The 25,649-nt window shown below is 39.6% G+C and overlaps 1 protein-coding gene across 1 annotated transcript in view; it reads right to left on the reverse strand.

Annotated features, from left to right (window-relative positions):
• Positions 1-14,620: 14,620 nt before the first annotated feature.
• The window catches only part of AP3B1 (adaptor related protein complex 3 beta 1 subunit), a 169,033-nt gene continuing 158,004 nt past the window's right edge, over positions 14,621-25,649 (reverse strand). Inside the window, exon 27 of the mRNA XM_009280300.2 lies at positions 14,621-15,375. Within this exon, the coding sequence (XP_009278575.1) occupies positions 15,222-15,375 (154 nt within the window). The 3' untranslated portion in view covers positions 14,621-15,221. The remainder of the gene's footprint in view (positions 15,376-25,649) is intronic.

The following is a 25,649-nucleotide window of genomic DNA, read 5'->3' on the forward strand; positions in this document are numbered from 1 at the left end:
GCCAAGAAGAAGGGGAAGAAAACTGCTGCACAAAGCAGCCAGAAGAGAGGAGTGAGAATATGTGAGAGAAACAACTCTGCAGACACCAAGGTCAGTGAAGAAGGAGGGGGAGGAGGTGCTCCAGGTGCTGGAGCAGATTCCCCTGCAGCCCATGGTGAAGACCATGGTGAAGCAGGCTGTTCCCCTGCAGCCCATGGAAGTCCACGGTGGAGCAGATATCCACCTGCAGTCCATGGATGAGCCTACACCAGAGCAGGTGGATGCGCCCTGAAGGAAGCTGTCACCCCATGGACAGCCCACGCTGGAGCAGGTTTGCTGGCAGGACTTGTGACCCCATGGGGGACCCACGCTGGAGCAGTCTGTTCCTGAAGGACTACACCCCATGGAAAGGATATGTGGAAAGAACCTGCGCTGGAGCAGGTCTTGAAGAACGAAGAGGACCCACGGGAGAAGTTCACAGAGGACTGTCTCCCGTGGGAGGGACCCCACACTGGAGCAGGGGAAGAGAGTGAGGAGGAAGAAGCAGCAAAGACAACGTGTGATGGACTGACCGCAACCCCCGTTCCCTGTCCCCCTGTGCCACTCAGCAGGGAAGACGTAGAGAAAATTGGGAGTGAAGTTGAGCCTAGGAATAAGGGATGGGTGGGGGGAAGGTGTTTTTAAGATTTGGCTTTATTTCTCATTATCCTACTCTGATTTGATTGGTAATAAATTAAACTAAAGCAGCAAAGACAACGTGTGATGGACTGACCGCAACCCCCGTTCCCTGTCCCCCTGTGCCACTCAGCAGGGAAGACGTAGAGAAAATTGGGAGTGAAGTTGAGCCTAGGAATAAGGGATGGGTGGGGGGAAGGTGTTTTTAAGATTTGGCTTTATTTCTCATTATCCTACTCTGATTTGATTGGTAATAAATTAAACTAATTTTCCCCAAGTCGAGGGTGTTTTGCCCGTGACAGTAATTGGTGAATGATATCTCGACCCACAAGCCTTCTGTTATATTTTCTCTCCCTGTCCAGCTGAGGAGGGGGAGTGATAGAGTGGCTGGGTGGGCACCTGGTCTCCAGCCAGGGACAACCCACCACATAAACCCACTAACTAACTGCAGCTCAAACGAAGCACCAAATGGGAAGCACCCTACAGTAACTTTCACTTCAAAGTACATGCAGATAAACAAGGACATCTTTTCAATAACACGATTGCGCTGTCCCCTTAGGAGATGAACCCAGATACCACAGCACCCTACCAGCCATACCAGTGCTCACTATGGTTGTTACATTCAGATACTGGGAAGCTCCACATTTCCAGTGAGAGGGCTGCTGGAAGCATTGCGCCGGCAACAGCTTTTCTCTTTCCCTTGCGCTCTGCAACTCAGAGTAGTCGCCTTCAGAAGCAGAGAAATGAACTGAGACTTTCTTGAAACTCTGCTTACAGCTATGAGAACTCTAGAAGGAAAAAATGGTGAAAGAAGATGGATTAATGTGCTCCACACATTATGAAAATTGAAGGCAAGCATGAAGTCTTGGAGGAAAATACGCAATAAAAAACCAACAACGTTAAAGGGACACTGGAAATTCAGCCCCAAAGTTTCTGCATGGTTGGCTTTAAAAAAGCCAACATAAATGATAACGTCTGCCTGATTCTTCAAAAAGAACAGGTTTTTACTTATCGTTTACTTCAAACATACCAAATCCAGTGCTCGGAAAACAAACTGCAACTTTTTGAATGGAAAGATGCACAGAAAAGCTGAAGCAATCAAAATGGGTGCCGAGCTATAAAAAAACACTTTGCCAATAGGGCCCTGAGAAAGGAAGACAGCAGAGACATGTTGTCGAGAAAGATATGATGGAATGTAGCAACAGCAAAATATATGTGCATTGGGAAAGTTAGTAGTAGAGACTCTGTTATGCTACTGCTTAATTGTTCATTACAAAGCTTTTACACCTCCTGAGAAGCATATAGTTGTGGCCAGCAAAACAGTCAGATATTGTGCTATAGACATCCACTATAGAATTGCTTTTTTCCTCTGAAAAGGCAGGAGCCAACAGCACTTAGTAGTATAAAAATCAGTAGCTGGTGGCTACTACTTAGTAACAACTATCTGAGTACAGGAAAGTAGGTAATCTTAACTCAAAATGTATGCAACTCCACATGTTCATAATTGTGTGTTTGACCACTCCACAGACCAGAGAAAAAGAAAGGCAGAAACTTGGCCAGAAGATGGAAGCATGGAAAAGAGCAAAGCAGAAAGCAACTGAGCAAAAAAGGTTTTTGTTCCCTAGTGACATTGTCTAAGTACGTAAACCAAAGCAAGGAGTACGTAGGATGAAAAGTCAACTAGATTTTAAATATTCCTTACACATTCACAGAAAAAAAAGGACTGGAAATCATCTCGTCTGTGTCCTAAAGCTGGATCAGCTGTACCGTATGTCATTCCTAACAGATTATTTGCTTAACTTGTAAAGATTTCTAGTACTGGAGTGTCCACAACCTCTCCAGCCAGCCTGCTCCGTGGCTGCACTGTCCCTAGTGTCAGATAGCTTTCCTGTGCCTAAACTGAGCTTTGCTACATTACTTCCTATCCATCATGGGCATGGGGAACAAGCTACTCCTTCATCTTCCCAAGGGTCTTTTACGTATTGCAACAACTGTTTGCATGTTACCTAAAGTCTCTTACATTATCCACCATGTAGGAATGATATAGCCTCTTCATCACAAAGCTGGACCTTTGGGATACCATATATACAGGGAAAGTGATATCTTCCCTGGAGAGTAGAGCACACAAGCCTGTTAAGTTAAAATACTGCATGCAGACTATGAAACTGTCCTCTTGCTCATGGTGCACTGTTGTATGTGCACTTGTACACATGTGCATGCAGTCAGATCTGATCCCTAGATGACAAATCCAGAACTGTTCTTTGGCTGTCATCCACAAAATTTCTAAATTGCATAGCCAAAGAGAAAATCTACCCTTGACTGGTTCAACTCTAAAGAAAATAAATTATTGACGTCTTCTCATTTCCACTGAATTCGTGTGAGGGATAAGCAGTAAAGCACAATATGGATGGCTCCTTGGCAAGTCAAGGTGATATAAATAGAGCTGCCACAATCTCACCTCAAGCAGATAAAGTCTGCTGGAGACAATGACATTCCTGACCAAGCTTGCAGTGAGATGACTTTCCCTACCTGCAAGCCTTTGGGTACAGATGGATGCAGCCTTTCCGTTTGTGTCAGCTTTTACGGTGTCCAACTGAAGATGGCCTAGGGGTTTCCTTCTCAGAGGACTATGAATTGAACTAGAGAAAATCAGGTGCTGTCTATAGCCGTCAGTGACATGTGATGCATTTAAAATTACTCATCGCTTCTGAAAATGTAGCACATAAACTTTTCCTACATAAATGTCTGCTCTCCATTTGTCAGTTCTTCCTCCTGATGCCTTGTTAGGTACGTATCTGTCATGTCTCCTAAATGACTTTTAAAAGGATGGGGGCTTAGTTTCAAAAGCAGAACAGCAGCCGATCCCTCCACATTAGGATTTACTATTTTTCTTAATTTATCCCTGTTATCCCTGATACATACATTGTGCAAGAAGCTGTTGCAGGATGGTTGCCACATAAAATACTACTACACCGATATCGAAGATGGTGACATTTTGGTTTCTAGAACACAATGTTTCCATATATTGGTTTTGAAAATTTTACGCTTTTTCTAGGTGAGCCACTTGCCCCCTATTTTGATTTGGATATTGCTTGTGGCTGTGACCCAGAAAGAGGGTACTTGACTTGCCATAATACCACAGTTGGCTTTAATTTTAAAGTTATCAGCATATCCTTACTGCCATTTCTAGATGTATTTTTGGTGAAGGAAGACCAGCCTTTGGTTGCTGGCCTTAAAGCAACTAAACGATGGAAAGGCCTTTTTTTTTTTCATCTGAGCTGAAGGCAGCCTGATAAAATGCAGTTTCTACAATTTGTTGAATTATTAAACTATGCAGAAATTATTAATAATTCTAAACATGAGAAATAACTCATGGGTTTCTTCTCTTGGTCTCACTCAACTTCAACTGCCTTCTTTGAATTAATCCCCAAAGACAATTATTATTTATATTACAGCAACACCTAGAGGCTCCTACTGAAATCAGAGCGCTATTGCACAAAGTACTGTACACACCCACAGAAAGGCATGATCCTGCCTTGTATTCTGTAGTCCAAATTGGTTAGCAAAAGAAAGATGAGCAGAGGAAGCAGAAGATGCTGAGGCAAGAGGATGCACCCACGCTCACACAGGTCATAGCGTTGGGATGCACCTTTGGCACCTAAATGTGAACCCAACCATTTCACCATCCTACTCTCAGAGATCATAGCCAAAACCAGATGGACATCACCGCTGCACCGATGCCAGGAGCCCAAGCTGCAGGAAACAGAGTGCTGGGGCAGTCCCCACAGTCACCGGTAGAAGAAAAATGGTGAATATACCCAAGACCCAGTGCTATCACATCCTGGGAGGATTTTCGAGTCCAGAGCAGTGGTTGGAAGGAGTGTGAGGAAGGACAGTGGTTTGGCAGTGGTTTTGCTTACCAAAACATATCGCAACAGCTCTGCTTCTGCTATTTAGTCCTGCGGTATCTGTTTTGGAACTGACCAACGGTAAATCTCTGGGCTCGCTTTCTCCCACACTGCTTGGGGTTAAAGAGGGCTACAAAACGTAACAAGGTTTGGAAATCACCCAGCAGCATTCATTCATTGTTGGCTCCAGCCTTTATTAGTGGAAAGAGCTTCAGATTTGAGGCTAAATCACTGGTTGGAGAGGACAGGAGCAGACAAAAGGCAAGGGGTACCACATCCAACCTGCAAGTTGGATGTGTAACAAGAACGATTTGGAAATACTGCAAAGAGCAAACTGATCCTGGTGGTAGTGTCAATAGCCTCCCCTGTGAGCACTAATTATATTATTACAAAAACAGACTAACACAAAACTAAAGCACAGAAACATACATTTAAGATCTGGCCGGATGCCAGTGTGCTCAAGGCACATTCTTCATACCAGCTGAATTATGATACTGTGTTATTTGTTTTGCTGGAGTGCTCAGGAGCACTAATCATCAACCCGCATCCTGCTGTGGTCCATGCTGTAAAAATACAGAAGACCAACACACCACGCGCTCCCAAAAAGCTCACACTGCACGTGTGAAATCAGAGGGATACAGACAACCTAAGATGGTGTAGCCCAGCAAGATGAGTATTTGTCTCCAGGTATCCATGGTCCAGCTATTGTCAAGGCAGAGAATTTCAAAAGAGGGTTTTGAGGGAGAACAGCGTGACTTTACTGATGTTTCCAGTGAGATTATCATTAAGGAGGAATATAGATTTTTTAGTTATTTCCCCTTCTGCCTGCAATCCTCTTACTCCATACCAACCAAGTGAAATGTTCCAAAACAAATATATTGCAGTCTATTATAAAGAAACAGGTCACCCAGACAAGCATCAATAGTTGCTTGGGAGCAAATAAGAACATTACAGACAATACATCAGACCCTTGCTTGATGCTTCAAGTTTAAATAATAGCACCTTCCATTTCCTGGGTTGCAAATAGCAAGTATTTGCTAATGATACCTTAGCAACTCACAAAACACAGAGGAAGAGGAGAACCCCCACTTTATTTTTGGCAGATCAGATGATGCTGAAGAACACATTTGTGCATGTGAGAGGAGTGGGGGGCATGGGGCCAGAGCCACATGGAGGGGATTTGTATGCAATGGGAATAAATCTGTGAAAATGTGTAAGTGGAGCTGCAGAAGGAAATCTGCAGCCGCCTGAGCCAGGCGGTTGAATGGCAGAGAGGATGGAGGCTATTTGAATACTGATGTGGCCCTCACTTTCTTCCATTTCCATTAATGACATGCTCATCAAGGGCAAACAATGGGACCGGCTGCCTGCGCCTGTCACACTGTGTGGGTGCTGGGAATGCCAGGCTGTCATCCTGGGGCTGCATTTAGAGACCTGCACGCTAATAAGAAGTGCTCTGTGCCGTCAATGCAGACAGGTGCTTCCGAGGCTGGGACATGCTCCATTCCCTTCCCCTGAAACCCTCCTCTCCCGGCCCCCTGACAGACACCATGAAATGCACAAATTAACAGCCCCATCATGTTGGGCTGCTGCTGCCTGCGGTGAAAGCAGAAAATCAAGTTGTCACCCAGGGTGCAGTGATAAAGCCACAGCCTCATTTCTCTGTTGGTGCCCTATAATAGCAAATGCCAGACAGCTGGATGGATTGGGAGGTTTTAGATTAGGGTCCTGATGCACTTTGGCCACTGAATTAGCAGTTGCTGTTTTCATGCAGATTATTTGTGTGCAAAGCAAACATCTGGAGAAAGCAAAGGCTCTGGGGTCAGATATTCGATGCTTCTTTCCACTAATGAAGAAGAAAAAACAGAAATTACACAGTGCCTTTGAAAAAAATTCCCCCCACCAATGAAAAAGCAAAAACGCTCCTGGATTTGCCTTTAGAGACCTTCCCAGCAAATGCACAAGACTGTGCAAGCATTCGCCCATGGCCAAACTGAACAAGACTCAAACCAAGATGAGCTCATAATATTGCAACAAAGGTGGCTGGAGAAAAGTCACAGCAAGTCTTTCTGGGAAGGCAAAGGGGAGGGTGAACTCTCCAAAGGCATTTTATTTTCATAGTGTAGCATTCCTCTTTGGCAGTGGGCTCTTCCCACAGCCACCCAAGAGCCACTGCAATAAGAGGGTTTAGCTGTTTTCACACATGAGTAGCTCAGCCACAAGTGAGAACTGATGTCCACAGCTCAGAATCCAAAGCAGGGCCAAAGCCACCCTGAAACTCCCATTGCCTCCTCACAAAGGCAGGTACCTGGGCTTCTGAATGAAAAACAAAGCCAAAATGGAACCGAAGAGAGTCATCGACAAGGAAGGTGACGGTGACAGAGACTGACCACACAGACATCTGCCCCGCAGCAGGTGCCGCACCAGTGATAGGGAACGGAGGGGTCTGAGCCCTTCAGACTCCATGGAGTTTAATGACATAACGGCCTGAGAACTTCAACATAAAACAGGAAGAGCAACTAACGAAACTTACAACATAAAACCCCCCTCCTGTCATTTTTATAGTAATAGTAAAACACTTTATTGAATTTATGAGCTACATAATGACTATGAAGAATGTAACTTGAATTAGAACCAACTCAGAAGTATAATATCAACTATAAACCCTTTTCTATTACCCCATTCCTTTATCATCATCCTATCTGGCTCTTTCTAAACCAAGGAATATTGCGTTCTTCAAAATTTAGTCTGAGATCCATCTCCTATCTTCTCAATAAATCAGGCAAACCCCAAGTGTCTGTAATGGACACAGGGCCAAAAAAATGAAGGCATGGCCCAGGAACAGATTTTATAGCTAGAGTTAAGAAATCATTGAAAAACCAAAAAGCAAACAACATTTCTGTGAAGGTCATGCCCGGGAAGGCGCGGGGGAATATCCTGAGGGTTCTGGTTGTGAAGCCGCATAGCAAGACGCAGCACAGCGTTATTAGGCGGTTCAGAGCCCAAAATGCAAGTCATCAGCGCAGACCTTCAAAACAAAAGCACAACCCCACGATGCACTCCTGCACAGAGGGGAAGTCCATTTAGGAGCAGACGCATTAGCAGGACTTTGAAGCACCCTCTCCAGAGCCCTTTCAGTCCCAGGGTTTTGACATGAGCGATAAAACTTGCGCAAAGCCAGCGAATGCATTGAGGGGTTGTTTATATCCAGATCCATTATTTTTGCGGAGGAGTTTGTAAATGAATGATTGCGGGGGAGGGAAATGTACATAACATAGCTAAAGCAGCATGTTTTACTGTGTTTTCTGATTCCATTTTACTCCTTTAGTCTCTCTGGTCCCCAAGGATTTTTCTGAAGGGGCGATAAAATAAAATGGGTGAAACAAAGCCATAAGCCAGTTAAGTCTGAAAGACATGTCATCTCATCTAAAAAGAAGAAACGGACCATTTCCATGCCTAGGGCTGACAGCAACGCCTGAGCTAGCAATAGTGCTATTCCATTTGATTTATAGAATAATGGGGTGACAAATGATGACAAAAATAAACTTTTACTGCACTGAACTGCTCCTTTATTTATGAAATTTGGCCAAGTAGTGAAATCTTTTATCTGCAAGTTGTAACATGGAGTGGAAACGAGCAATTATGGTGTGGTAATAGTAATCCAGTGATGGAGGCCGAGTCAGTTGGAAATGGATTGAGGTAAAATAACTACTGCACCATGATAAATGTGAACAGCGCTTTGCTGACAGATGATCTAACAGGTGTTCATAACAACTATATAAGAGGATTTATTTATGACTAGCCACAGCCGCAGCACTGTAAATCAACTCCAGCAGCTGCACACCGCTGAAACCAAGTCCCTGATGGAGAAAGAGTGCAAGAACCCAAAAGAACACAATTCACTCCAGAATCTTAATCATCAAATAACGTGGTTTTTTAAGCAATTACACCACAGTGCAGAAATCAGAATGACTTTCAATTACATGAAGCTGAGCCACCAGCTAACTTTGCCCAAACCCAGGCATTGGCAGAGGCTCACAGATCCGGCTGGAGCAGAACAGTTTCTTTTGGACCTGGTGTCAAAGAGGTGCCTTTTTTTTTTCCTGATAAAGCAGACACTTTGGTGCTGTTCTGGAATGGTGCCAAGATGGTAAGGGCAAGAGGAATGGAAGGGGCTTCTCTCTCTGCCTCACCAGGGTGTACTCCCTCTTAGCTGTGCCGAATCCAAATGTCTGGAGGGCTGCACTCCAAGCCCAGTCAGTGAAATGATCTGATCACCAAAATCAACCTCAAATCCCACCAAAACACTGCAGCCTCACAGAAAAGGTTATGAGGTCTTTAAATCCCAGTCATCCTCCTGGTTTGCTTTAGAGCATGGATCTGCAAACATGTGAAGAAAGACAGCTGAGGTAGAATCAACAGTACCAAGTGGGACGGATACTTGCTTTTTGCCAGAATTGAAAAAAAAAAGTCTAAAAAAGAAAAAACTGAAATGCCAATTCTTTCATCTCTTCTACTTCCCTCACAACTGATGTTTTAGAGAGTCATATGGAATACCATTTACTTTCCAAACAGGATTCAGCAAGTGCTGGTATGCTGTCCATTGCTAGTGCATATGCAGAGTGCAACTAAATGCCTAAGCATTTTCACACAAATATACAAAATCAGGGCAAACCAAAATGAAAATGATAGGAAATAATAAACACTGCAGGATCAAGTTATTCTGTGTGTGGAATACCATCTGCAAAGAGAGGGAAGTGTCCCCTGCAGCGAAGTATGTTACATACTAGCCCCCAGGCACCATTTAGGAGATCAGGGGGTCTGTAGTGCCCTAGGGCAGAGTTGGAGACCCCTTACGAAGCTGCAGCCCTGGCATGCACTCACACAGGTCTGCTCAGTGTTGCTGGCAGTGGAGGCTGTCATGACAGGGAAGCCTTGCACCCAGGCAAAGCCTCCTGGGGACAGCAGTAGGCTACTCAGCCCACACCTCCCCACTGCTTGCAATTTAATTACAAACCTCCATTAAAGCTGCAGCCCTTTCTGGAGGCCAGTATCCTATGCAACTCCAACCTCCGCTGCCCAGGAAAGGGGGCTTGCTGCCTCTCCTCCATCCTGCCTGCCTTCCTCCTTCGCCCAGGCATGCTGCTGGCACCTGGGGGCCTCTCTGGCATCCCAGCCAGACCAGGTGTGCCTGGGCAGCTGCAGGGTGGGCAGAGAGGCCGCTCCACCTGCCCTGTGAAGCCACAGCTACCAGGCCTCAACTCAAGGGGTGCCTGTAGCTACTGCTACCTGCCAGCCTCCCTGGCTGCCTAGGCCTCAAATCCCTGTGAACGTGGACAGCCTGTGGCTGCTGGTGGTGCTTGGAGGTGACGAGGGGCAGCTACTTTGGTCAGATGTAATGTGTTGCAGAAGAAGAGCCGACGTTGCCTCTCCCAAGGCTCCTGCCCTCCCTGCACCTCTCTTGCCTGCTCTGCTCCAGCTGCCGGAATCAGGGTGCTGCCGTGAGCCCAAACTGGTGGGTGTCCCACGGTCCAAGACAAGTCTGAAGCTCTGCAGGGCAGCTGGAAGCAGGGTGCTCCTTCACTTTTACCAGCAATCTCCCTCGCCCACCTTGCTGTTTGCCATGGCTAGCGGCTGAATGGCTGCCAGTCATGGCTGGTACAAGAGGAGGCCATTCACCACCTCTCCACCACCTGTCCAGAGTCCACCAGCATTTTTACAGGTGAGGGTGAGAAGAAACCGAGCACACCAACAGCTCTTACTTTTTCCTGAAGGAGCAGGGTGACTTGTCAGCTGTTTTTGCAAGGCTTAGTCTAAATCCTTCCCATCAAGGAGAAAAACCAGGTCTGGGTTGAGCCAGAGCGGGGCATGGAGATGTGGATTGTGACTCACAACATATAAGCTCCATTAGATGGTGCTAAGGGCAGAGTTGCTGCTCCCTTCCCTCTCCCCCAAAAACCATGCAAAAGAGGGCAAAGGAAGAGGCAAGGAGCGGGATGAGAGCAGGCTGGGACCTGGAGAGGACTGGCAAAGCAGTGGTAGAAGCCAGCAAAACTCACTTTTGCCCTTTCTTTTATACGTGTACAATGGGAAAAAGGAGTTTAGAATAACGCTATTTGTAAAGATATATGTATATGCACCAGAATGTACACATGGATTTAAGTGGATTAAGATTTGGGGCAGTACGGGCACAGCGTGGGCTTAGAATTACCAGCCACTGAGGAGTAGTTCACCTTGCACCTTACGAAGCAAAACCAGTTAGCTGTGGGACTGGAAATGCAGTGGTGTTCACCATCTCTTTCTCTTCAAACAGGTTCACTGGACTGAGCTACATAAAGCACAAGTATACCAGGTAAGAGAAAAATAACCTGAACAGAAGCATTGCTTTTATCAGGGTTGCGCACAAAGGCTCCTATCAGCAATAAAACCACACTATGCAAACACAGCAAAGCCTGGCGTCTGCACCACAAACCATTTAATATAACACATAAGTGTTATAAACACACGCACATTCCAATAAAACAAACAAAAATACGAGGAAGGGGAGGAAGACAAACTGACAGAAAATGAAGGGAAGAGAGTCCGATACTCATATGCTTGTTTCAGGCACTCACTGAAAGTCAGATGAGGGCTTGGATTCAACTTACCTGTACATTGCTTACCAGAGTCCTTGTTAGAGCATTTAAGTGTTAAGTTAAAATTAATTCAAGCATATAAGATATTGTATGCAAAACTAGACAGTTCAGTAATTGAATATTTTTAAAAAAAGAATCAATACTAATTATGGTAATGGACCATTGCAAAACAAAGTGTGCAAAAGGATTTCATCCTATCACCAAATATCAGTAATTAGCCTAAGCCTCAGATGAAGAGGATTTAGAGCCCTTATGGTTTTTCGTATCCTAGCCAATCCATGCCTGTATGTTCCTTTGCTAATGTACATTTCCAGTTTTGTTCCACTTTTAGTAAACATCATATTACCTTGTGACAGCGGATGACCAGATCTTAAGTACGTTGTGTTTAAAAACGGGGAAAAAAGTTCATTCCTTCCTCCAAATTACATATATTGCTTTAGAAATGTTACAGAATGCCACCTTGTTCCCGAGTTAGTAGAAAAGATCATCAGGAAAGCCCAATTTATCTTTTCTATGCTACTCATTATTTCATATACTGTATCATGTCCCTGCCCTAAAAACACTTTCATTATTTCCACTATTCTTTCACATGGTATTCTATTTATATCTTCCATTATTTTGTTCCTAGCTCTAGACCCATTTCTATTTCTGCTATTTTTCTTTAGAAACTAGTTACTAGAATTAAAGCAGGGTATGCAGGAAAAAAAGGTATTATCATTTTATACAACATCATAAAATGTGAAAGGAAAATAGAGGAAAAAAACCTATGTTACTTTGACTGTCATGCATCAAGCCTATGTTTATATTCTGTCATCCATAGTAACATAACAACTCTTCCCTGTACCCTATTCTTTCCAAATGGTTTCAGTTATTTTGGAATAACTGAATTTGAAAATTCAGTTATTTAAAAAAAAAAAAAAGACAAAGAAAAAACCCTTCTTCTTCACAATGGGGAATGTGTGTGTGTGGAAACAACCAGGAAGCAAAGAAGAGGTAAACTATCAATCTCCCACTACACAGAAACTTTCTCATCTGTTTGCCCTTGTTCTTGTTGCATAATTCTTCAATCCATAATTACCAGCATCAGTTTTAAAGCTTGGACTAGACCACAATAATCCTGGAGTTTCTTTGAGTTTTACTTACCTCGGGCATGAGTGAATTAAACGGTTAAAAAAATTATATGCAAATTTCCTATTTATGATAATATATTTCAATTTGTAGTTGTTATTGGTTTTCCTGTTTCTGCAGGTTCCGTTGCATTTGAACCCTTCATAATTTAAGTAATTTACCCTCACCTCCCGCTCCCTAAACTGGACCTCGATACAATTCCCTAACCATCTTAGCAAAACCCATGTCACCAGTCCTGCAATACTATGCTTTAGCCTTGCTCAGGCATCCCAAGTCACACATGCGCATATGTTCCGAGGCTGCCCAGGTCCAGATTCTTGCCAAAGCTGGGTGGTTGTCAGTGTGCAGCTCCTGACTGAAAAGCCTGCCCATACAGGTAGGAGCTGCTGCTACCTGGTACAAGTGAATCACTCTGAAGTGAATTCTAGATTGCAGTCTGGACTAGTCATCTACTTCATATCCTAATAACCTTTAATATGCCTCTATAAATGATGAAAAGTATGGAAGAAAGTGAATAAAAATGATATATAGCAAAACCAGGAAACTATTGTTAACTACTGCACTTAGCAATAATTCAGCCAGTTAGCAACTTCCACTATTAATGTAAGATATGTGCATGTGCTCATGTTTAGGTTTCTGAAGAGCTGAGCTCTACTGCATGCAGAGATATTTTACTATTTAAATATCTGTCTTTAAAGCAAGTTTCGCCCCGAATTACTATTTGGGGAAGGCAGCATAAATTTTCAAATCACACCATCAGTCCAGATACCTGTATCAAGAGTTATTGAACCACTGGACCAAGTCACAAAGTGTTGAAAAAATATAAATTAATACCAGAAACTCCCCAAATATCCTTACTATACATGTTTCTGGGCTTCACTATTAAAGTGTATAAAGTACTCTAGGGAGGCAGAAATTACTCAGCAACATGTGTGACTTACATAGCATTAATATGTTTTCCTTTGATTTATACTGTGGTACAAGAAACAATTCTTGTTTGTTTTCTCCTTTACAAACATGGCTGAAGGTTTTGCAGTTCAGTCTTTTCTCAGGAAGTGTGGTTCCACACGTTTCCCTCACCACCTTCTCACTGAGTCTTAATATCAAATACCATCTAGACCAATTTGTATTTTCTCTGAGATGATGGTATTTTCTACAGTGAATAATTTTTCATCTGTTTGAATAACTTTTACACCACACTTGAAAACTGTAATTCAAGAAAAAAACTCACTGCAGGATTAGGACTTCAGAAAATAATGTAAATGTCGATTAAAAACATGTACATTTCTCTTGAGGGCATAAGATTCTTCTTTCTCTGTCTGAGAAGTACCAGTATATTTTGGGTGCTAGTGAAACCTAGAACTACATTTCTTACAGAAGTGCAACGTAAATACCTAAAAAACCCAGCCCCTTTAGAATTTGCCAATAAACTCTGCTACACGTTGGAGCTACCTTTTAGTTTTACCAAATTTTAGTAGAAAATTTTAGAAGAATTTTCCAGTGTGCAGTAATGCAACATTTCTGATGAATGGATATTTCCTATCATCCAGAAAGCTAAACCAAAACAGCACCACTTACCATCAAAGGACCATGCAAGGGTCCTGGTGACAGAGCAAGGGTACAGTTATTCAAATATCTTCTCTGTGTCATGAAAACATCTGTAGCAGAGCCATGAGCTACTAGCAAAAGCCATGTTGGAACTGAGGAGAACTGATCTGAAATGACAAAGCTCAGCATCTTCAGTCCTACCATGTAACCAGAATGTGAAGGGAAGGTCAAAATCAGTGACGCCCAGGCTACAAGCAGAAAACTGGGTGCAACAAAGGTTGCATGGCTGTTGGTCTTCTCAGCTGTATTTCAGTAGATAAGGTTACGAATTTCTCTTTGCCTCGAGCCCTGGTTTATGCACAGGTGGGAGACATTTTAATCTCAGTTTACAACAGAAATTTGAAGCAAAGAGCTGAATAATTTATTAAGCTAGATGACAATATTTGCAACAATAGTCTAATAATCAGTATTTCATATAATACTGATTTCTAATAATTCAATGAGTATTTTATGAATGGGCCAAATTGAAAATAGGCAGTTACTGGCTTTGTTTATTAACAAAAATGTAACCGCATAGCAGAAAATTACAATAGGAGCACAAACACTGGCTACTTTCACAAGAACAGTTTGCTGATGCGTATGTAGTGTCCAACCTTGTTAGTACTTACTTTAATTAACCAGTTATATAAAATGCTGGTGATCATCGTTATCAGTTCTCTACCAAAACAAGAAAGCGGGAGCCTCTGCTCATAGCACTACTTTATTGGCATCTTAACAGAAATATTTGAGAAAATGGCAGTAGGTGGGAACAATGTTCTTAATAGACAAGTTCAGGTTTACAAACATTTCCGGAAAGCAAACACCATTTTGCTGTACCTATTGTATTTTTACACTTATGCAACAAAACCTTTCTGAACCACTTTGTTGTTGTATATTTTGCTGGAACCTACCTGCCATTTTAACTCACTTTTCAAGCAGTGTGATTTCCCTTGAACTTTATTATCTAGTATTTGCACACTACAGTGGGGAAAACCGATAGGGAAGAAAGGTAGCGGGGGAAGGGAGCAGAGAGGGAAGGACTAGGGTAGGACAAATGGGAAATACATTTAAAAGCGCAGATAACTGACAGTAAAATATATGTTCTTTGGTTAGCAAGCAGAAAAAAAGGAAAGGACTTGCATACATGATAGATACACACTAGCATTCTAAAGCAGAAGACAAGAATGTCAAGAGTGTATTCTTCCCCCACTGCCAGATGGAAGGGCTATTATTATAAATGAAAGGCAGCAGTAGTGGATGCCAGGCACTTTTGTTGTGTGCCAGATTCTGAAGTCCAGATGTAAGCAGGTTACCCCTGGGACAGGACAGGCTTCAGCTCCCGCAGCAGAACAGAACCAATCACGGTTTTCTCGGTGTTTATGATGAGCTGTGCTGTAGAGCTCTCCTTCAGCTCCACTGTGACTAGCATCAGTGACCCACTGTGCACAGTCTTAGCTGCAAACCTGGAGGAGGAAGGAAAAATAAAAAATAAAAAAGAAAAATCACTGAGGATCTTAAGGTCAAAGACTGCTAATATTTCTTTCTGCAAAAGTTAAATGAGCTCAAATATAATAAAATGCCTCCAGTTTCATTAATGTATTTCAGGGGATAAACCATAAAAACGTCCATAAATTCTTCAAAGAATTTGTTCAGCATTGTGTAAATATTTTTTGCATTTTAGAAGGACAAAAAAGTATCATGCAAAATTGTGTATTTAATAGCGCAAACAATAAAATCTATTTAAATCAATTTTTATGTAAATTCTGATTCTTCAGTTCATCTACAATACTCAAGAACTATTTTAGTGCACACTGGCAACTTGAATTCAGCTGTATGGAGTTTTCCATGGATAACTATCATTATTTGGTGCCCCAAAGAAAATGCAACTATACTAAATGTAGTAGAACACTTCCAAAAAACCAAATTGTCGTACTTTCAGAAAAGTGCATCCTCCTGCCATTTTGGGAATTAATTAGAACTAAAACGATTCAAAATTATAAACATCCAACATGATCATTTGAAATGATGCTAACAGTAAGACACCAAATCATTCCATCTGTGAATTTATCTCCAGAATATTTAATCATAAAAATGTGGCCAATATTTCTCAATATTTTATAATTATTAAAAACTCTACATAGAAAATACACCCCCCCCACCCCCGGCTCCAAACAACCAGATGAACAAAAGTTAGGACTAATGCACCATTACTACATTCCAAGACATGAAGAACCCACTAATTACATGGAATTAAAAGCAAAACTAGCCTTTTAAGCACCACAATTGACTGAAATGCCATTTTAGGCACAATGAACTTCTGTCAATCCTGTTAATTCATTCTGCATGCACAGCCAGGCCCAAGAGACAGGAAGGAGGAGGATAGCAACAGCCTCGTCTTCCATCTTCCACAAGGAGCACACCATGCTTTTTTTTTTTGCCTTTTTTTTTTTCTCCCCGTTGGTTACTTGACAACAACAAAGTTGCTGCACATTGGCTTTTGAAAACACTAACAAGTGTAGAGCAGGTCTGTGACCCAGTCTGACCTCACTTTGCAGGGCCAATCTCCCCTCCTCTTTCTGAATGACACGTGTCTGAATCAGAGCCATCTGCCTCAATTTGTGCAACATCTTCAGCCACAATAGGACCCAGTTAGCCCTGACAACAGCTCACAATACAGAAAAATCAAACTGCTGGGCTGACAGCACGCTGTCGGCTATTCAAGAGCAAACCAACTGGTCAGTGTCTCATGTCTGACAATTAGCATGGGCCTCGCAAAGCACCTACCCAAGCCCTTGGGGATCTGTTTAATTACCATCAACATAAAGGAGGGAGTTTATCAGGAGATACTCAAAAAACTTCACTCCAGACTTAATTAAAATATTAGCCACTTAAGCAGGAAGCAGGTTCTCTTTAAACGAGAAGTAATTTCTGTCTTTTTTCTTTTTAAACTAAGCATATCAAAATCTCGTAACACATTATACTAATTAAGGAAACATGGGGCACTTCTCTAATGTCACCCATCACAGGTCAATCTATTTCTTTTGTCCGGATCACAGATACATTCAAAGACCTCTCCCTTTAATAGAAGGTTCTAAAACAACGTTACTACTATAAAAATTAGCTACTTAGCTAGTTGTATCAATGATTTCATCTATTTGCACTGCGATGTGGAAGATCACCATTTCTCTTGTTGATTTTGACAGGGGGATAATTATAGAAACAATAGTCTTATTAGTCACTTTATTTACTTAACAGTTGTGTCTTGGGACAACACAGAAGCAGATTATGTCTGAGTATGCACATAAATAGGTGCGTAGTTGGCACTCCTGCTGTGTTTCATAGCCCCAAGGCTTGATTTTACCCTCTTTTATTAAAACCCGAAAGTGATACAAAGTCAGTTCTGCAAAAGCCAAGGCGGCCCAAAGCATCAGCGATGAGTTTTGCGCTGATATTTTTACATGTCGATTTGCAAAATCACATAGGGGATCAATAGTATTTTTCCATACCTCTGAACAAAACATGTAAAATCAATAAAATGCAAATTAGTATGTGGTTTGCAAGATGCAAAGGGTCTGATACTCGGATAATTTTACACAAAGTGTTAGTATGCATAACTAGCAGTGGCTAATCGGTTTGTACCAATGGTCACTGATCTGGAATCACTTAGTGAAGAAAGAATTAGAACAGAACAGGATGACTTATTTTGCCATTAAAAAAGGGTGTATAGAAGAACAACAACTACACAATGGGTTTACCACTGCTTTTGAACTTCAGAAATCGAAATGTGTTCCTTAAAGTAGGGAAGATAATTTTGTTTCTAAAGAGAGCTATAACATAAATATGCTTATACAATCTTTGAAACTGAATAACAGTTATAAAAGGATGAAGCAGTTGACTTTTGGTTAGAAGACACTATCAGTAAAACTGATTTGCTAATTATCTAGATGTTTTAAATATACTGTCATTGAAGGATTTGGGTAATAGCTGTTTTTTCGACTAAGCACATGTTATTGCATTTATATGTTTACACTTATCATAAGCCCACATGGATTTTCAAAAATGTGTGTTGTACTCAACTAAATACTTAGACCAGAAAGCCATTAAAAAAAATCTTTCAGCAGCAAAAAATAATCACTGTCTATAGCAGGTATTTATTCTTTGTGAGAAACTTTTATTTTCCCCTACAAGGCCAGTAATTATTTTTTACTTTTTCTGAAAGTTGATACTGCCTTAAAGGTTAGAATTTGAATACAAAAACCCTGAAAAAAACATATAAAAACCAATCAGAATTCATAGACTGAAATAAGCCTTGGAAACTGCACTATAGTACATTAAAATCTATCTTGTAAATTCATTGTTTGTAGGTCCAAAAGAAAGAATTTGTCCTATGGACAACTCTTAACATTGTATTATTAGCATGGTTCTGTTGCAACAAAGGATGCATCAGTGAATATGAAAAAAAAAAGAAAGTAAATGAGAATACCATTCAGAAAGCAGAACCAAATATTTACTAATAGTTTCAAGATGGCTGTTTCTGCTATACTGCAGTTATTTTCTAGTTTTTTTCCTGTGATAATATTAATTCTAAAACTGATTTCACATCATTAAAAATATTCAGGAAGATCTGCAGCTGTTAATACTTTTCCCATTTAAAAAAATCAAGACAGATTAGAAACATGACAATGTGAGATATATTTGCATATTATGAGTTTTTCCAAATTTTTTTTTTCTTTAAAAAGAATGTTAAATATTCTGAGACTATGTGACATGGAAAAAAAAAGAAGGAATTCATAGATTATTTTTACATAAATATAGTACCTGTCACTAGGTAAGGAAATATATATTAAGAATCAAATTCTAAATTAACATCAATAAAGTACTGTATATTTTTAGAAAGTCATTCAGTCTTTCAAGAGTTAAAAATCAAGTACATATTCTCGGTCACTTTCCATGAAAATAAGATTTGTTAATGATTATCACACAAAAATATTTCATTTATAGGGGATATAAATATAAAGGGAGTATACAAAATATCAGATACTACAATGTGACAGCATTTGCCAAACACTGGCTTTGTAATGATGACTAGCCTAACTACAGACTAGCAGTTATTTTCCCTTTATTTGTAGACAGATGATAGCTACAATATACAGGACAGGCATTTTTATGGGGAAAGGTTATGAAAATTCCACGTCAGTAAATAGACAGCAACAGAGTAACTCATTCAAAGTCTGCTCTTTAAAATTCAACATTTAGGAAAGTAAATTTACACCTGAACACTCACTATCGGGACATTTGTTTACAGTGGAGCAGGGTTTGTTACGCATAATTCAACAGCACTAAAACATATGTCCTCTCCTGTCGGGTGCTCTTCTTCCTCTTTGATTTTTCTATTCAACCTAAATTTTCTTCTTTTTCTGTTCTACTGCTTACCAGAAACAGTGACAACAGCCCATGGAGGCTAAAACTTTTTTTTCCTCCACCCTTTCTTTAAATCTTGTACATGAAGCCTTCAATTACTGCCTGCTGAAGCAGACAGAATCCTATTAGTAAGAAAGACGATCAGAAGATGCAATGCCCTGCCCTAGCTGTAGAAAAATAATTAGTCCAAAGTTGACAAATGTGTAATCAAGTTATGCAGTGAATATATTCAAAGGGCAAGAAAATACTGCTGTGAATTATCTTCAATTTGTAAATATAAGAATGAACAACTGTAAAGTACCTTCCAGTGTATCAATTGGACAACAAAAATATTTATAGTTTCAGTACTCTGAATTTTCACCTGACTGATAAATTCTATCTATGTACAGGTTTGACTTTATAATTAACATTTCACCTAAAAATTGGCTAAATTACTAATTACTTGTATTTGTTCTCCGAGTAAGCCTTAGAACACGAAAAAGAAGTATTCAGAATAGCATTACTATGTATTAGTTCTGCACCTGGGGATAGAGTAAGCTTAATACTAAAACATAAGCAGAAATATACTCACAAAAAGAAGGACCTTTTTCTTAAACTGGTGATTTTAACCTCTCAGAAAAAACCTCGTTTAATATTGGTTATTAATAATAAAATTTGTTTAATATTTACCTTAAAAATCATATTATGATAATTCGACCTTTTCTTTTTTCCAGTACATTTTTTGCTATTTTAACGCTATCTTAGAATAAATTGTTCAAAATACCCAATTCATTACCATAATGTAATTATTTCCAATATTAACTATTTTTGGGTTTAATAAAACCATAACATTGTAAAATAAATTGCAATCAAATCTGTACTACTTTTTTACCATTTTTAGTTCTATTGTCAAAATAGATTTTGAGTTTGTCCTCAGTTGCCAGTGAGCAGTTGCACTGTACCTCTAACAAAAATGCAGGAATGCAAGTGAGTCTTCTGAACTTATTGTCCAATACATAACACTACTCCACACATTCAAAAAGATGCTGCATGAACTTTTTATCATCCTCCAAATTTACCTTTAGTTCAACAATTTCATCATTTTTATATGTAGGTATTTATATCTCCTCCCCAAAACTTCACTAAGCTAAAAGCTTGAATCAAAATACTTGGTCCTCACACCTACAAAATTATAATTTAATACTCGATATATTTTGTTTTCCCATCTAGTCTATTCTTTTTATTTTTCATAAAGAATCAGGCATTTAATATGATAAGTATTCGAGAATTACATACAGTCCATTTTTAAAACAGGCTATAAATTTTAATTTGCAGAAAAATTATTTAATTCCAAGAAAGTAAATTATTTTACATAAATATATTAAAACATTAAACTTGCTCAGAGATCTTTCAAATCAAAGATATTCTGCTGTTCAGTTAGTTTTTTAAGTGTTAAATATTTTCTGTTTAAACAACCAGCTCAGAAGGTTCCTGTTTGTTTTTCAAAGAAAATGCTGCACATATTTTTCACTTTACAGCATTCAGATACAAAAGCAGTGCTGTCCTCTAGTGGACAGCAAATAAGCTAGGCTAGAACAACCTATTTTGATTAACCTTATATCTAAAATGACTCGCTCATATACTTTTAATGTTAAGCTCAAATTTAATTTCTTCAAGTTATTTTTAAATTTTTCAATCTACGTGCAAGCTCCTTAAATATAATAATATATTTAAAATGTTAAGAGCCTTAAAATGCTGTTGTAGAATGGCATTCTCTTGATCAAGTATTTTGTACCAGTTAATCAAAATCTTCATATGCTGGTAATGCGTGAAACTTATTAATACATACACGGCCCTTTTGTTAGCAGGGGGAAAATTTCAAGGTTTTGGAACGTTAGGATTTGATTAAGAAATTAAGGAGTATCTAGTAGAAACTACTGAATGAGTACTTTCATATTTAAAAATTTCAGTTTTCATTTTCTCTAGGAATAAAAATATTTACCTAAGAATAGTGACTAACCAGAAAGACTTTTAGTCCTGGCTGACAAAAGAAATATAAATGGTTAGCCTAGCTGGGCCTTTTTTTTTTTTTAAAGCTAGAATTACTTCTATCATAAATCAAAAAAACATTAAGAGTTTACAACTTCTGGCTACAACGAAGGCTGAAGTACTGTGGACATGGATACACTATTCTATTTAAAATTCTGTCTCCTACAGGTAAAGGCTACCAGAGAAACTGTTTTGCCTAGGGTATTTAGCTCTCTAATTAATTCCTACTTGAGAAATTAGGAAGCAAAATCAAGGCTGCATGTCTATTACAAGTTTATTTACTCAGCTACCCATTGCAGCTCTCTAAAAGAGTATAAAAAGATGACTGAGCCCCACAGCTAAGGAACCACAGAAGCAGAACAGTCCACATAACTGCGTCAAAGGAGCTACTGCCAGAGGTAGATTTCACTTCATTTGAGCTCTCAGACAGGCCAATTGCTTAGTAAAAAATCTTAGGAAAGATTTCTGTGTGCACACAGAGCAGAAAAGGTCTTTAAAAAAGTCTTCCTGGATTTATAAGACCTGTTTGTCAGCTACTGAGAACATATGTTTGGATTCAAATGGAATAACTATAAACAATTTCTATTTCTCAGAAATTTCTAAACTGTGTTTATCCTCAATAGATGGGTGATAGCCTTTCCTGTCTGACATGCTGGAAGCAGATGCAGTTGTTAGTTATGGTAAGCTGATAGGGTCTGATCACCACCTTTCTGCTTGAAAATTCTTCCAAATTTAGTACAAATTGGAAGATGACATACACAGAGAAATTTTCCAGGTGGGCCCCTTTAAATGGGGTTTTGTTCAATACAAACCTACCTACATACATGCACAATCGCATACCTTTTCTCCCCACATTAAGTGTTGCTGGATTAAAAAGATGTGGGGACGATAACTGATAACTAAGCACGCCATTCTCTGATAATCAAAATTGTCTGTAAACAAAACCCTCTTTCCTTTGAGAATCAGTCTGCCAATATACTACAAATGGGACATGACAGGTTGCAAAATGATAAAAAGGGGTGAATACAACCAGACTGTCAGGCTGATGCATGGGGTGGGGAATAAAGGCTAGTGAAAAACAAGTGTTGATCCTTGGATTTCTGTTTTTTTAAGCATTTTATGCAAGTTTCTATATTGGGTCTAATTGCTTTTATGTTCTTCAGGATTTCAATGCTCATCCATTGCAGTATGCTTACTGTCATATTACATGATGTACATAGTATGTTTTTGATTTTGCTAAAGGATAATAATACAAGCCTCCAAAAGACAGGTGGAAGATATTTTACATCTTGTTCAATACTTGCTTATTCACAAAATCACATAGGTCATGGGTACGCTAAACAATGATGTACTACACACAGCAAGCTCTGAAAAAACTGGCATATCTATATGGTGCAGTCAAGTGTCCTTAAAAATATAGGTCCCAGAAGCAGCATAGTCACTGCATGCAATGCTGTGCTTGAGCTAGTTAGACCTGCCCCGGCAATGAGCAGAAGTGTTGTTTTGTGCTTCTTGTATAAAAGTATCCTGGTTTCGGCTGGGATAGAGTTAATTTTCTTCCTAGTAGCTGGTATAGTGCTGTGTTTTGGATTTAGTACGAGAATTATGTTGAGCGAGCTGTGTGGTGCTCAGTTGCCAGCTGAGGTTAAACCATGACAAAAAGTTAGCTTGTTTGCTGTTAATTCAGGTGTCTACTATGACAACATGCTAAGAAATGAGAATCCTCCCTCTGCAAGTTCTGGTGATCTCTAGAAAGAAGAGATGGCTATTAGAACGACCACTTTCATGATAGTAATGGAGAAGGATATTAAACTCATTATTTCAGAATGTGAAATGGCTGTTCTGAAGCAGATTAAGGCTTCAGTGTTGAAAGAAGCTGAGGTTTGATTTCCTCCAAAACCTCAGATTGTCCCATATTGGGTTGTTGAAATTACAGACTTGACCATCTTAAATTAGAGGACTGAAATTAATGCTGTCATGTGTCTCAGAGTGCTGGTCAATGGTTAAGGCCGTCCTGATGAACTGCAGAATAGAGATATGTAGATGACACCATGCTCACCTTCTAGCCCAACTATTTCCTGTTACTCATTGTGGATTCCTTCCAACATACAACAGTAGCAACAGACTAGTTCAATGGACTATTAGACGAGTTGAGGTTGACTAAAATTCATTCTTCATACCCACCCTCATGGGTTCAGACTTTTATCTCACTGACTGATTGGGCAACGTGCAAGTAAAGTCTTCAAGAATGAAAAACGTGGAAAAGGTGCTCTATCTTGTATCATTTTGTAGAGCCATGGTCACTGAGGGAAATAATCTGCTAGAGTACAATGCATCCTGTTTAAGAAATGCTTCAGGAAGTGGAAGGCAGAGAGGTAGGCAGTTCAAGACAGCCTGATTCTCCATTCCATTACACATTATATTCTGACATCAATGGAATCACACAAGCATAAAACAAAGTCAAAGAGTGAAGAAGCAAATCCTGTTTGTGATCCCAGTTCTGAACGGACTTTTCTGCTGTATGCTACTGTCAACATATTAAAAGCTTTTGCACCATACTTTGTAGGTAGTGGAAAGAAATGCTTTCTATGTGTATTTCCATTATTTTCTTTCTAAGCCAATTTACCCTGTAACGACTCTCCTTCACGCGGAGGGCCTTATGTAATAGTAGACAATATTTTGACACTTTCAAGAGGATCGTAAGAGCATTCAAGTCTTTCTAAGATTAAAGTCTGCAACTAGTCTTTTCATTCTATCACCATCTGTTGTCTTTACTGTATTCAAAGTGAATGAAATGAAGATAACCTATCCTGGTAGGAGGTTATGGAGCTGAAAATGAATAAAGGAGGAAGAGACCTGAGGAACTTTGAGAATATTCATCTGAGAGGAATAAGCAACACATCTTGAAAGTAACACTAGCATGAAGGGCATCTCTGGATAGATAGGGCTCATGTTGGTTAAAAAGAAAATTACTGAAAATCTTGAGTTGAATAGTGTCTTCATCTCATCACATTTTCAAATAGAAGAGAACAGCCTAGAATTTATTTTTGAAATATAAAGCAATGAATGTTATTGCCCAAGTAGGGACAGGGAGCTGAAGTGATGGTCTATAGAAGAATCAACTTTGAGGGAATAAATGTCCTCAATTCTGCATCCTCTTATCTTGAAGATGGAAAAATTCCTGGTAGACTTTCCCCACTGACAACAAACAGCAGACATACTTCAACTGAAAAGTCCTTGGTCCCTCAATGTAGTTATTCAGACTGATTTAATTCCCTGCAGGAACAAATACTTTTCTTTCAACATCTTTGTCTTTAGATATTCAAATGGTGCCCACGGATGTGGTCTGAATCACAAGACAGAAGCTTGGTGCCTTAGCTGATTCTTTTTGAAATAACTTTGTCAACGTCTATGCGCTCATCAACCCACTTCCAACCCGTTATTTCTTAAAATACTTTTAACAAACAACAGTTCTCAGAACACTGAAATAGCTATGTATATTGCAACAATTACCCTAATCACTCTTGTGAAATAATATTTTAAGAAAAAGAATACTTTTTTTCCCCTGAAGTTTTCATATTTAAGGAGACATTATATTTCCTGCTCAAAAAAAAAATCCCTTTGAAATGCATTTCACATTCTTTTTTTTAGCAGAAGCCTTTAAAATTGAAATAATGTTTCCCCTTGATAACAAAAGCAAGAGAGATCAATACATAAAATAGTTAAATCCTATTAAGAACATGAAAATGCACCGTATACAGCCTTACAAGGCCCAGTAATCTAATAGCTTGTATAAACTCATTTGAAGAGCAGGTAACTACACTTAAGGAAGTAAAATACTATAGCAAATTTATTTTGCAAATATATGACTATAAATCCACACCTTTGTGTTCTGATATATATATTGGCTATTGAGTTCAAAATTTTTGCAACTATCACTTCAAATAAAACAGGTCAGAAAAGAGTTTAAAGTAGAATCAACTGTATTATCTGGCATTTTGTTCTACACTCGGTTAACAGTTGAATTACTACATTTCAAGTAAACATAAAAATTCAGTAGCCATATGGTAAAGAGAGAAAAAAATGCATGTAAGAAAGTGTTGCTATACTGTGATAGGGACTGATATATAGCTGATGTAATACATCAGCTTTACATTTATTTCATTTTTCATTGATGACTGCATGCTATTCTGTTGATATTTGTTTCAAGTATTTATTTTCAAATCTTCATTGTATTTGCTCTAAGTATTTTTACTTGGTGCAAAAATACAATCCTAAATAGGGTTAT

Source organism: Aptenodytes forsteri, unplaced genomic scaffold (assembly GCF_000699145.1).
Source record: "Aptenodytes forsteri isolate BGI_AS27 unplaced genomic scaffold, ASM69914v1 Scaffold387, whole genome shotgun sequence".
NCBI classification, from domain to species: domain Eukaryota; kingdom Metazoa; phylum Chordata; class Aves; order Sphenisciformes; family Spheniscidae; genus Aptenodytes; species Aptenodytes forsteri.